General features: G+C 44.0%; 1 protein-coding gene across 1 annotated transcript in view; it reads right to left on the reverse strand.

Annotated features, from left to right (window-relative positions):
* RIN3 (Ras and Rab interactor 3) overlaps positions 1 to 14,635 on the reverse strand; it is a 64,748-nt gene that overhangs the window by 8,443 nt on the left and 41,670 nt on the right. Inside the window, exons 5-7 of the mRNA XM_026047006.1 lie at positions 13,387 to 13,478; positions 8,596 to 10,071; positions 6,008 to 6,316 (exon numbers count right to left, since the gene is read on the reverse strand). Of these exons, the coding sequence (XP_025902791.1) occupies positions 6,008 to 6,316; positions 8,596 to 10,071; positions 13,387 to 13,478 (1,877 nt within the window). The remainder of the gene's footprint in view (positions 1 to 6,007; positions 6,317 to 8,595; positions 10,072 to 13,386; positions 13,479 to 14,635) is intronic.

Below are 14,635 nucleotides of genomic sequence, written 5' to 3' on the forward strand. Positions count from 1 at the left end.
AGCTAAAGCTGAAGGCAGAAGAAGCTGTAAATGTCAATAAGACAAAAGCAGAGCTAGTCATCAAGGATTTAGCTCTGATTTTAGACATGACTTCATGTGTTGCCAAACTTCCATTGCTGCTTAAGGCAGGTCAGACTTGGATATATAGTGTCTATCCAAGGAACAGTTACAGTAGATATCTCAATGGTTTCTCTCTGTTGCCTGTACATGGAGCCAAGGTTGCATGTCCAGGAGGGCAGGGAGTTTAAGCCTCTTCTCTTTATTTTGGATGCTGGTGTGTGCACCAGAGACCATCTCAGGCACGTACAGACTGTGCACAGCCCTGAGATGTTCTCTGTATGAATCTCCCATAGGATAATGGGCACCGTGAGAAGACACACATTAAATATCATCAATGGCTCAAATGCCACCAGCAGCTAGGCAGGGGGGCACAGAAGTGTGTGCAAATGAGGACATCTCCCTTGCGTGACAGGTCAATGCTGCAATGTCCAGAAACTGCAACAGGGCTCTACCCCCGGCTGCCTCCTTGGCTCGGCTTTCACGCTGGGCCAGAGCCAGGCCTGGTGTCCAGCTCCGTCTGTGGCGGAGTTAAATCCAGCCCTGACCTTGCCAGCAGTCGCTGTGACTCTGGGACTGAACTTGCTTATTCAAGGTGGTGGTGTCCTATTCCAAATCTGGCTTGCTTTATTTCCCCCCACCTCCCGTAACAGGAAACATTTATTTCACAAATATCCATAAGAAGCTTAAAATAAGCCTTCTCTTCTGCTACAAGCCCATCCTATTATGTTTACAGCAAAGCAAGAACAACATCAGCTTCTGTATGCCTGTAGTACTTGAATGGAAAGGGTATTAATTAAATACATGATTTAAAGCAACTGGAATTCCGCCCAAGCCTCCATAAAGAAATTAGAGCCTGTTTTAGCACATTCATGCCTTCCTTCTGCCTTCATGGATATTCTGACAACCAGCAGAGAGTGGGAATACACTGCACTTTGCAATGATATTTACCAAATATTGGAATGATGTCTAGTATCAGCTTTCTAGGAAAGATAAATATTAGCCTTGTTTTTTCGATGGGAAAACTGGAATACGCAAAAGTTAACTGAGATTTGTCCATTTTACTGTCTGCTGTTCCTTCCATATTACCTTGCCAGGGTATGATTTATGGCATAGCTGAATTGGGAGAGTTAATATGTGTGGGCAGCATGAATCCCTTTGCAAAGCATATGTTCACAGAATCACAGAAGGGTTGAGGTTGGAAGGGACCTCTGGAGATCATCTAGTCCAAACCCCCTGCTCCAGCAGGGATACCCAGAGCACGGGGCACAGGGTTGCATCCAGGCGGGTTTGGAAGATCTCCAGAGAAGGAGACTCCACAACTTCCCTGGACAGCCTGTTCCAGGGCTCTGGCACCCTCACTGTCAAGAAGTTCTTCCTCACATAGACAGAACTTCCTATGTTTCAACTTACACCCATTGCCCCATGTCCTGTCACTGGCCACCACTGAGAAGAGGTTGGCTGCATCCTCCCTACATACACCCATTAGGTATTTATACATACTGATCAGATGTCCACTCAATCTTCTCTTCTCCAGGCTAAATAGGCCCAGCTCACTCAGTCTTTCCTCATATGAGAACTGCTCCAGTCCCTTAATCATCTTGGTTGCCCAAGAAGCTCCACATCCCTCTCGTACTGGGGAGCCCAGAACTGCACCCAATGGTCCTGGTGCGGCCTCTCCAGAGCTGAGGAGAGGGTGAGGATCCCTTCCCTCGAACTGCTGGCAACACTAACATGTTCTACAGACCAGAGGAATCTCTTTCCTGCAAAAAATTTGAAACAGCTCTTTAATTCAACTGTTAGAAATGTCACTATCCAAAAGTAAATCTCTTGTCTATCAGACCTCATTAATAGTAAATATAGTAAATCCAAGACAGATATCCTTCTCCTGAAGATAGCTTTATTTTCCTTCGCAGGAGTGAGCAATGATTATAGGCCCTGCAGTGGAAGTGTTCCGACTCAATTGAAAGAACTTCTAGCATCAGTTCAACACTGACTACTGAAGAATCAGGGGCCACCTTCCTTCCCGTAGCCTAAGCTAACCCACTCAAGATACGCTGCTTCATGCCCGTGTCTTTGTCAAGGCCTGCATCAGGGCAGCTTACATCCATTTACGGCAGATGATAAAACCAATCCTGAAAACGAGGGAGAGACAGATTCCAGTGTATTATATATCCTGTCATCTTCAGAAAAGAGACCGTGCCATGCTAAAATATGCCACAGAATTTATCAAATCAGACATGTTAGCACCACCACATGGGTCACCTACGTAGCCAAGCTCCTCACTAACGCAGCGTTTATGAACTATATACTCCAGTTCTCTGGAGATACATGGTTCAAAGATACACAAAGGATGAAACTTCACAACCCTGTCACAACCTCCACAACAAGGTAAGAAGTGTTGCAGATAGGAAATTGCTCGTCTGTTTATTCTTCTGAAAACAAATTAGAAAGAAGTCTCCCCATCTGTCACGTTTCCACATTATGCTTAGGGCATTTCCATGCCATCAGTCATGAACTGACCAAGATTGATCTATTTTTCTCGCCCATTAATTTTTCATAAACTCATCCCTACAGGTAGCATATTGCTAAGAGCTCCAGTCTCACCAATGCCAGTATACAGCACATAACCATTTGATACTTCCAGCTCACATCTTATCCTTGTGCAGGTCTCACTTGTATTTTTCTGACAAAGAGAAAAGCATAGATTCTATTTCTAATCCTAACTTTACCATCTAAATCTTAATCTAATTCTAATCTAACACTTTTCACTGTTTGTCTGAAGAAATGCCTGGAAAATAAAACAATAAACTTTTTTTTTATACATTGGATTATAGTACTTCTAAATAAATATCTGTTCAAAGGGCATGCACAGCTCTGCCTGTGGGTACTGAGGTGTGCAGAAGCAGCTGAGCTGCTAGGAGGTTCGTAGCTCCATATAATTGCTATCTTACTTTTTCTAGCACACAAAGCAACAATTCTGCCTTGTTTCCAACAGAGAGCCCAAACTTTCCTTCTCCTGTTCTTTTAATGCATATTATTCACCCTAGCCACTCCTAGTATCTTAACCTGCTCGTTATATATTTTTAGGTTTCAGTTAACTCCGTTTAGTAAATCCTCATTATCTATAACGAGAAACCAGACAAGATGCCCATCTGTGTCACCAACTAGTTAGTTACAGTTGTAGACGTGTTCTGCTTCAGCATACATCCTGCAGTTGTACTAAAAGGTCTGTTGGGGAAAAAGGATTATTGACTATGAACTGGCCTTCCTGATTCTTTGTGAAGCATCAGCTCCACAACATGATTGCCTTCCCCTTAATGGAAAAAAAATGTTAGTTTAAACCAACTGGGAATCTCACCCATTTAGTTTATAGTCTAGGAATTCAATCACAGGCAATTTATTAGGCAGATTTTGTTATGCAATATAAATTGCAACTTTGTGTTAAAACACTTTGAGAACTAAACCGGTGAACAGCACTTTCTTAAAATACAGGATGTAAGAGCCAGTCGAGACTGACTTCAAAGTTTCGTAACTTTCAACACTAGAAAGATAAGAACTATCACAGGGGCAGATGTTCCTGAATGAGCCTGTCTCTAGTTTTAAGGAAAACTTAGTATCTGTCAGGACACTTTAGCTGAAGCAGAACTGGTGCACATAGCTGTCAATATCTTTACAATCAAAAAATAATGCTTTGCTGGGGATCTGAAATAAAACTAGAGGAATTTGATGGCATTCACACTTTGCTTTGAGATATGAGTCCACATTCACAGGTCGGTTTGTCCAACAGCCATCCCAAAGGGGGACCTGGCCCAACCTGCCCCACAGAAAATTAAACCAGACAACATATTGTGTATTGAACAGACTTTTTTTTTTTGAAAGAGCTAGACTGATTTTGATCCTTTGGCACAGGGAATAATTAGTTTTTTATTCCATCTGCTCTGATCATGGAAGAGGTGGGAACTAACTAATTCAGTGGTGTGAAAAAGAAGCTAAAAGAAGAACAGGCAATTACACAGGAAGCGGAGCGTGGCCTGTGCTCTTCCTGTGTGAAGAAGAAAGCGCGGCCTCAACGCCGGCTGACAGCAAAAGGGACCCTGGGCTGTGGGGTGGCGAGAAGACAGAGAGATAATTCCTGCCCTGCAAAACTGTGTCTGAGCAGCCCGCAGCACGCTGGTCTGCCTAGCACCATTTGGGAAATTTCTGTCAGAAAAAAATAATAGTTCAGTTTGCTGAATGTTTTTCTCTGCCAGATAGAAAATCAAAGTGATAAAAGTGATCTAGGGTCAGTTCATTTTGTTGAGGAGGTTTTACCCGTTTCATTTCTAATTTCTCTTGGAGCGCACTGGCTTCCCGGTGTGATGCTACAACATTCCTTGACCTTAGCCGCTTTCCTGGGCTCAGTTCTCTTAATGCCAGGCCAGTTTCCTTCTGCCTGTGCTCTGATGTGTGTCCGGGATCATAGATACTGGCCAGGGAGCTGGACCCGCAGGGGAGAATCCAGCCTCCAAGCTACAACCCCGCTGAAGCAGGACCTTGAGAAAAGAGTGGAGATGACCAAAATGAAGTGCTTTGGTTAGCACAGCAAACCATAAGGAAATTGCCTGATTTCATGAATACTAATCTGTTAAAGCATTTAGATATTTTCAAATTTTTCCTCTGATCTCTAATTTCTGTTCCATGATATAAAAACAACAGCATTTCCTGAACAGAGAAATTCCAACTTTGAGTTCACCAAGGCTGGGCAGATGGGAAACACACCACTACCATTAGCAGAGGACTGATGGGGACTCCTGGGGGGTTTCAGTGACACACTTAGGCAACTTGTTGATCTACATCAAATTAGTTTCTTAAGCAACAAAACCATTTCAAAGCAGCTACATGTGTCCAAACCTACTCAGTTCCTGAAGACAGGCAAGGCAGATTAAAGGCCTGCCTGCTCTCCTGGCGTGGCTGCCTGTCCTGCTGTTGATGTGCTTAAATCAGTTCTTGAAACTTTCTGCACAGTGTCCAAGGGAGGGCCTCAGGACTAACCTCAGCTGTCAACTCAATTCCTGTGCAAACGCTCCAAGGCTGTTTTCAGGCTTACAGAGTAGCTGAAAGCACTTTTGGAGACTGTGACTTACTGAACTACTGCAGGTTGTTGCGAATGACCATCTAGCTCCCCTACAAACACATGCACAGCTTGTCCCCAGCTCCCCCGCTTACAGAGGCCAGGCCTTTTGAGGCCTTCAGCAGGCCAGGGGGGTGTGGAGGAAGTGTCTTCCTAGACTATCTGCAAGAACGCATCCTGTGCTGCAGTCCAAAGGCATAACATGTAAATTTAGTGGTTGGCCTGAGGCCCAGGTTACACTGGGCCTCACAACACAGACTTATTTACACCAGATAAGAGTGGCTTTTGGAATTTACTGGAGCATCAGGAACCAGCAACAAACAGCACCAGTGTTCTGCTTCTACAACCCCTCCTCTTCAATTCAGACAAAACTTTGGAAAGGCCAAATCAAGAGACTTTTCCCCCAAATCCAGTCCTAGACTTTACCATTAACCTGCTACCTGCTGGGACAGAGCAAAGGGGATTTAAGGAGAGCAGTGTGAAGACTTGTGCAAGGGGAACATTACAAATGAAAGTGTTCTTACAGATATTATCTGGTTCTTCAAATTATGGAGCTTAAAGTTAACTGGGAAACATTTTATACTAGTTACTCTATATAGCTATAAAATATAGAGAGATTATTGGTAGTGTATAAAATACTACTAATAATGTTATTATGGCAGAGGACATCACAGTCAGTAATTATCCCACTCTGAACACAACCTATGGAGAACTAAAACTAAACACACTGACCATCACTGTTACCTCCAATCTAAATATTACTGCACCGTAAATCCTGTTCCTGTGAGAATTGGAGAAGGACCAGTGAAAGGTATTTTTTCAGTAGGGATGCTGTACCTGGGTTCCCCTGAGCCATGGAGTCATAGATGAGCTTGCAGGACTTCAACAAGATGGCAATCTTCTTCTCTGGGGAGTAAGCCTTTTGCATGGTCGTGAACTTGTGAAGGATTTTTTCCAGCACAACAGTTTCAGGCACACTGGTCGTGACACCTAGGTCAGTAGTAGTTGTGTTTTGTATAACGAGTTGATTTTCTTTCAGCTGCTGTAAAGATCCGTCTTTGCTGTGGATTTCTTTCAAATAAGAATCAATGGCTTCTTTTAAAGGTTTCAGGACACATTTGTACAAAGCCGACTCAGCAATCACATCTACATGGAGAGGAGAAGAAGAACACAAAAGTCCATGGAGGATAATCAACATAGTTGCAAGTTAAACTCCTAAACAAAGATGTGTCCTTTCATGCACAACCGCACAGCTGAGCACAGGGAACAGAAGTTACATCCCCAAAATCAGGCACTTCACTAGCAAGGCTTAAGACTGACATCAATGCACAAACTCTGCCATTGGAGCTACAGGAGAGCTCCTACTACCAGCCGCCCCATCTGATGGTCCTGCACTTAGGGATGCCTAAACGAGCATCCTATTTGGGATACTTACTTTGGGATTAGATTACCTGCATCCTCCAAGTGCACCATTGACTGAAAAAGGAGATGTAGCCACCGAGAGGCAGATGCCAACATCTGGTCAGAAGACTCTAACACCTAGGGAGCAAGCGGTCTTCTCCTAACCTAACTGGGCCATATCATCCTGCTAAGTAACCACAAGAAGTGAACTGAGGTTGGTCTAACCAAGCATTTCTGCCTGAAAGTGGGTGAATTCTTTCACACACAGAGCTCTACTAAGCAGAACTGAAAGACTTCTTCTTTCTGCCTCCTCTTTGCCTTCCCTAGTTAATATTTGAGACGTTTTTTCTCCACGCTGAAACCCCTTTCTGTCTCCAAGAAAGGGGTTATTGGGACAGAAACTGCATGTGTTACACGATTCACATGAAAAGGGAAGTTGTAGCTCCGTCTTCCAGTTATGTTAAGGGGCCTGCAGCAAGTCTATACTTCTGGAAATGCTGCAGCGTCATCTGAAGCCTCGCCTGGGTGAGAAAGGAAGTCAGAAGGGCCTGCTGGGACTAACACTTGGGTTCCTCTGGGTTCTGGCTCTCATACTTAGCTGAGTCTCAACTCATATTGAAGCTGCAGGTTCCCCTGGAAACCCTTGTCACGTCATCCCTGGGAACCAGTGCCTCGATCTTTTCCTCTCATCAGCAACGAGGATGCATGTCTGGCCTTCATCCCTAAGAAATAAATACCTGATAAGGGCAAGGATCAATACCTGCCGCTCCTGAGCTGCTGTCCCACAAGGCACAAGATGGGATAACTCAAGAGCTGCCAGTCACAATTCCCGGTGGCAAATCCTTCTATCAGGGAGCTTTTGGAAAAGCAGATTTTCTCCATTTTCCATCAGCTTTCTGCCACTTATTTTTTGCTCCCAAAGCAGTGAAGGTTGTGACCTATCTTTAAATGCAGATTGGGGAAAATACTAAGAGAGTCTGCTAAGGAGAGTATTTCTCTGCTGAGCCAAGACACCATTGCTGTCTCTGACTAAGAGATACAAAAACAACAGAGGTAGAAGGAGAAGAGTACCATATCAATGCAGTTATACTGCTCCTTGGACCCACACAGTGGCTGGCAATTTTCTGTGTTGTGTCTTTTAGCTCCCAGTTTGCTTGGAGCCATTTTAGGAAATCTCATACATAGCTCTGCATTGGTTGCCAGCTCCTCCAGAAAGAGCTGCAAATCAAGCAAGTGTGTAAGCATGTGCATGCATGTCCTACGTATACTGCTTTGCACAGGATGAAGCTTTAACAGTCTCTGTATGCTCTCATGAATGTATGCTAACCTTAGGATAATCTATTTCTTAGCAATGAGGGAATTAGTACATTACTGCCTCGCAGAATACTGAAGTGCAACAACACACCCCCAAACCAGCCAAAAGATTATTTCTCCTTCCATAGTGTAAGCTATGTCTGAAGCAGAGACACAAATACTACCACCATAAGTGGTAGCTGGCTCCGAAGGTCCTCCACCTACTTCTGAGCTGAGGAACACAGAGTGTCATCAAATGATTCCTCCAACCTGCCATTGAAAAGTATCGTAGCCTTGTCCCCTGCAGAACACGGAGCTGCAGTGGGCATGGAAGGGCCCAGAGCAGTGCTGACAGGTTTTCACCTTGTCTGATTGGAGTGAAGACAGTCTTCTGTGTGTCTGTCATATATATGTGTGTCACACACATATATTTGTGTATGTGTGTTTATATACATATATATATTATGTATATGTGTGCATATTTATATTATATACTCACAAAAATGCATCCTCTTAAAATATTCCTAATGAGATTTTCCCCTGTCATTTGTTTCCTGGTTGTAGAGCAGCTCCTTTAGATATTGCCAACTCCAAAGCAGACTTCAGCTCACATTCCTCAGGTTTAGGAGATGGCTTATAATTTTGCAAAGCAGACCTTTGTCTCCTATTCTCATCTCCCTACTCACCTTCTCAAAACCTCCCCCAGTGATGAACAGAGAACAAACACCTACCTAGCTGTTCCTCAGTGTAGGCAGCTGGGTCTATCAAAGTTTTCAACTCCGTGCTCTGCACCAAGTAACTCTTCAGCTGAGTCATCATCATCCGGATTTCTTGTAGCATCTCTGTGCTGGAGCTCTGCTTCGCCATCATCTCCAAACTGTAAACTCTGTAGTCCTGCACCAGGTTGCCAAAGTATGAATCCTTGTCCTGTGCCAGCTCCACTATCTTCTTCTGCAGCTTTCTCTCATTAGACAAAAAGACTGTGAAGACATTAGACAGGCTCGCAAGGGACAGCCTGTTCTTGGCTTTGCCCAAGATCACAGAACGTGTTTTTTTACCAGCTGGAAAAGCCAGCACCTCTAGGTCATCCTCCGTGCTGCTGGTGGAGTAGGAGTCTGGCTCGGATGCGGATGCCTGAGCCACGGCATTGCCTCCTTGGCCCTCCAGGGAGGAGTGTGAACCTTTCAGTTCTGCAGAGCCGATGGATTTGCGGCAATGTCCCGCTCCCGTCCCAGCGTTTGTGCAAGCGGCACCAGCAGCCTTGGAGGGCGAGACATCCTTGGATAAGGGCCGTGCCACAGCTGAGTTCAGTCCTACGGATGTTCTTTGCTTCGACTGGCAAGACCTGGCGCTACTTGCTGCCTGGGAGAGTCTCTTCCTTCTTGGTGGGGGAATAGGAGGCGTCTTTCCTTTCTCAGTGGCATTCTTTTTTGTCTCTCTCATGTCCTCTTTCTTCTCTGCAGGTTCAGGCTTTGCCTCCTGAAACCATGATACAGCTCTGTCAGGAACCTCCCCGGGCATTTCTACAGCCTTTCTGCACAACAGCTTTTTATCTCCGCTCTCAGGACTGATGTCCCGCTTTTCATCTCTGTGTTCCCCTTTCAGCACTTCGCAACTTCCAGGCTTAACCACACTGCTGTCGTCCGAGGTCCTCTCCGAGAGTCGCCTGCGTGGCGGGACAGAGGGCTGGGAGCACTTCTTGGGGCTCAGCTCCTTGGCTGAGCAGCTTTGCTTCCCTCCTCCTTCTTTACTGTCGCCTCCCTCAATTTTCATTTCCTTGATGCTCTTTCCCAGGGGCTGAAGCAGCAGCTCATTTCCTTCACAGGCGGTCATAGGATCTTGGGGGAGCTTCAGGGAGGATTTCAGAACGTGACCATGAGAAGGTGGAGGTGGTGGCGGGCGGCGGGGGGACCTCTTTTCCGAGACCGTGGTGGCAGAGGGGAGATGGGTGCTCACAGCATGGCTTTTCGGAGGCGGTGTGTTTAGAGGAAAAGGATTACTGCACTCTTCTATAAAAATAGGATTCACGAACCACAGCCTGTCATTTCCTATTGACAGCTCAATTTCACATGAGCAGTGGTTTGTGCTACTTGCAAAACACTGGGTTGGTCTTAAACTGTCTGCCTGGGTTGTGTTGAGAGCAGAGGCTTTTGCAGGGTGAGATATGCCCTCCTCTCTTCTGTGATTTAAGGAGGAATCCCAGAAATCTGTTCAAAAAAAAAAAAAAAAAGAGGGGGGGGGCAAATAATAAACCAAAATGAGAGAATTTCAGCTGCTACCGGTATATAAAAGTCCTACTTTGTATTAGAAGACATGCAAGCTTTCTTAGCTCTGCACAAAATGATATGAAGAAAAATTTGTGTTGTATGTGTAAGATGCTTCAAACAGGGCATGAGATCAGAAGTTTCACCAGAAAAGTATTTCTTGACAAATTTGGGAGATCTTTCTAAGAGAGAATAATTAATCCTGTGCAGATCGTGCAGACAGATACAAATAACAAATACAAATGACTGAAAAATACCAGGTCTGAGTCCAGAAACAAAAGATTGAGTATTTCAGTGATAATGAAGCTAATGTTTTAGTAGTAAATAATCATTTATATATGTGTGTATATATATAGATAGATAGATAACATATCACAACTGGACTTCCAGTTTCTAAAGCAAGGTTATAGTGCAACCTAAAACAGAAGCAAGAAACTCTCTCAACAAGCTAACTCGGAACTTGGCTTAGATAGCATCTCTCCCCTGCGGCCACGTCCTCAGGGGCAGGCCACTTCTCCCAGCCCTGTGCTCTCCACTGCAGACAGGGGTTTTCGGTGGCTTCCTGCTTGCAACAAACTCCACGTAGCTCCTGGGAAAGCATTTTCTTCCTGCCACCCCTGTGAGAGCTGGCCATGCCTCTCTGCTCGCAAGCCACCCTGCACTGCTCTGGGGACAGGGATGTCCCCTGCCCTCTAGCAGGGCTGATTTCATATTGCTCCTTCTCTCCTCTAGCAAGGCAGTAGTATAAAATAGCCACAAAATAAACCATGTGCAAGCAAATTAAAAGGTTGTGTCTGCCATTACTGAGAGAGGCTGTACCAGCAGCCAAGTGAAGCATTTGGCCACAAGTCACTAAAAGCTGGAAGTTCATTTGCAGTGTTGGGTTTGGAGTCAAAAGACATCTCCAAAGACAGGGGGTGAAGTGCCTTTGATTTTGCTTGTGTCAGTTTTACCCAATGTAACCCACCTACCACCTTTCTGCACTGCACTATCAAGACAGTTATTCTTCATTACCATTGGCCTTCCCTTGCTCAAGGGCTGAAATTCAGAAGAGCTCTCTGAAGCACTGCTCTTCACCCCACAGTCCTTGAACACCTTCCATACCCCATGATCTCCCTCAAGCAACATCACACATGTCCCCACTCTGTCCCTGGAAGGTGGCAGAGTGATCATGAGGCTGTTTACCCATAGTGAAAATTAGGAAAAATGCTAATAGCACCTCTTATAAAGCACTTTGTGGTCTTAGGATGTGAAACACTTTACAAAGGTTAGATGCTGTCTCTCTTCTATTTATAACAAGGTGAAATTGCTGATTTACAGTCTAGGCTAGGATCCATGGCTAATTCTACTTTATAAGCACATCACTGTGTTTTCCTGCGGCTGCCAAGGCTAGAACTGCTTTATTCTCCGATTTCCTACCCTGGGAGGAAGGAGAATAAAGACGCTTAAAATAAAAACGTTGCCAGGAACAGCAGCACTTCTGACAACAGAATTCAGCTGCAGACATGCGGGTGCTGCAGCAGAGATGGTGTCATGCTGCCCAGCAAGCCATGCTGACTTCCAAGACAGCCCAGGTTGCAATTTCCTTAAAATGCTCCTGCTCCACTGAGTGCTAGAAAATGCAGAGCAGTGGAAGTAGCTGGCTCAAGTCAGAAGATAGTACTGCTGAGTCTCATGGGCTAAGGAAATGGTGAGTGAGCCAATTTACGAAAGGGAAGTTGGTTATTTTTCTCAGTAGAGGGCAAGTGTACAAACATGATGAAAATGGAACCATCAACTTGGACTGTGCAGGTCTTGAGGAAGCCTGGAGGGTCTACACCATATCCTCTTTAACACTATGTAACACCCATAGTCTTTGAAGAATGATCCAGCTTGCAGGTAGACATCTTATTTCCACCCATCCAAGAACACGTACCACTTTGAAAGAAATGATAATGAGTATGCTACAATTTGAAACAATTCTAGGCTTCCTTTGGGAGTGCAAAATTGGCTACTACATTTTGTTTGTACCCATTAGACTTTGTTCCAGGAAGCAGCAAACAGCAATGCTCATTACTTCCTCCTGTTTGACTTTACCCCACTCCAAGAAGTTAGGATTGCCTCCCAGGGAATCTGTGCACAACAGAATTCCTGCTCTTGACAGAACTTCCTTGGCACACAGAGAACTATAGTGTGCACACATCCAGGCATCACCACTTTTATGATACCAGTGTACAAGCAAGAAGAAGGAGGATGACAACCACAGTGCTTGGATATTTATGCTCTGGTTAATCCTCTCTTTTAGAAGCTGCTGGAGATGCTTGCCTGAATCAGGGTCTCCACAGCTGGGTCAAATTAAGCTTCCAGCAAGAAAAGGTGGGAGAATCATGAAATACTTCAAACATTTTAATCCAAACATTTGTACTTGTTATAATAAACTTGTTATCAAGTTTGTAACTTCCTGTATGAAGTTGCAAAGTAATTCTCTTCAAGTAATAATTACTGCTTGGATACACCTACTCAAGGGAGCATTGACAAACAGAAATTTATTCAAAATAGGTGATGCTGAAAGTGGTAGAGCAGAATCTACTGGCCAAATACAACAAATCTGGCAGAACTGAAACTGCTAGGGTTTGCCCAGCCCTTCTGGGAGGTACACTGCAGAAGATTTGAAATAGATCCCAAAAACCCCACCATGCTCTACTCAGGATTTCTCAGCAAGTTAACTCTTTCACTTTCAGCCTTACTTGATCGATTTCAACAACTGATGAAAAGGTGAAAAACAAAGTAGCATGAGAGAGGTTTGCTAAATTTAACAGTTGTCTAAACTTCTCTAAAAGGAAGAAACTGGAAGGAGTCCTTTATTTAACAGCTGTGTGACTTTACGCATATGACCTAAAATTTGCTTGCTTGGCCTTGTCACTAAAAATAGCATTCCTCTTCATAGTCTTATGTGCATGAGATAAGAGAACGCCCTGGGACAACTAGAAAATCTGCACAGAAATTCATGTGCAAGAAGTATTACATTCCCATGAGCATTTCTTGCCATTCCTCTGAGGGGAAAACTGCCTGGATGTTTTCCTCTCTTCATTTACCTCAGATGCCAGCTACTTTAAATATCTGACAGTTATCCGAAAAGCTGTTTTACACATCAATTGTTGTAATTTTTGTCCTCATTTTATAGCAAGACCATAGGTCACACCCTGTCCTACTTGGTCAACTTGTCCAAGTCGAGGTTTATGTCCAAAGGGGTGGCATGGTCTCACTACGTGGACTTACCTATCCCCAGACTAGAGATAACTTCAAGATCTTGATGGCTATTGGCTTCTAATATTGCTTGTGGTAACTTCAGGGTGAAGGGCAGTAAATCCCTGTAAAAAGAAACACAAAACAAACAATGAAACACCTAGTTGTTAGGAACTCCAGATTTTACCATTGTTTTCTAGTGACTGGGTTTGCTCATAACTTCAGGCCCATTGTCAAAGGAAGAACTTCCACCCAGTAAGGAATCATGTAAATTGTCCTGGCCTGGGTTCCTTCCATTTCACAACAGATCACCAGCACCTGTGAAGATGCTTCATGCCATTTTGCTGGCTTTTGTCTTTGCTTTTCTGGTGTGAAAACAGCAGCAATATCTTCTGTCTCAGAGGAGGCTATCCCCTAACTGTTCAAAATACCTGCCAGTGAAAAGTAAGATACTGGGGATGACAATATTGGAATTAGAAAAGCTATCTTTATTTTGTGCAAAGGGGATTTGTCCTCCTTTTTCTATTTACCTCTCTCTCCACCTCCAAAAGTCAGCATGAGTGTAAGACACAGGCAGATAACAAGATATGCTGGCAAGACCCTTCCCGAAGAAGAGACCTTCTGGGTGAAATGACAGACTGTGACAAAGTTCTGCTTAGCACAGGGAAAATGAGCATATTCCTCTCTTCTCAGACTTCTGCTTCATTTCCTGAAAGATGCTGCATGGTTGTTGATAAAAGATGCTTTCTCAGAGGCTGTTACTTGTGTTTCACTAAAACACACCTGAGTCTCGAATAATTTTGGAGGATCTTTTTAGCTGGCTGAACAGTTAATGCCTGCTTATTGCTCAATAAGAACTTAAGCCCATTGCTACCACAATGCCCATTTTAAGAAGAAAAACAAGTTACTGACAAGAAAAGTCAGTAATAATCTTCAAAAGGCAGCAGGTAATGGTGCAGGGCCTATTACATTATTAAAAAGCTTAACAAGATGTTCTGCAAACAATAGGAGATGACTTTGGAAAAAGATGACTTTGTGGGTAGGTAGCTACACACACACACCAAAAATGCATGTGACTGCAACCCTGAGGAGGACCAGTCTATTTATTGACAGATGGATGTAGGGGGCCTATTTTCCCTTTATTAGCAGACAGATTCATGGACAAATATCAAGTTCAAAAGAGGAAAAGGCAGCCTTTTTGTTTGTTTGTTATTGTTATATGCACAAGTAGTTGCTTTTTTTTTTCTCTTTCTACAAATATATCTAAAAAACTGGAAACGTG

Source organism: Nothoprocta perdicaria, unplaced genomic scaffold (genome assembly GCF_003342845.1).
Source record: "Nothoprocta perdicaria isolate Ctin4 unplaced genomic scaffold, notPer1 scaffold_108, whole genome shotgun sequence".
Classification (NCBI taxonomy): domain Eukaryota; kingdom Metazoa; phylum Chordata; class Aves; order Tinamiformes; family Tinamidae; genus Nothoprocta; species Nothoprocta perdicaria.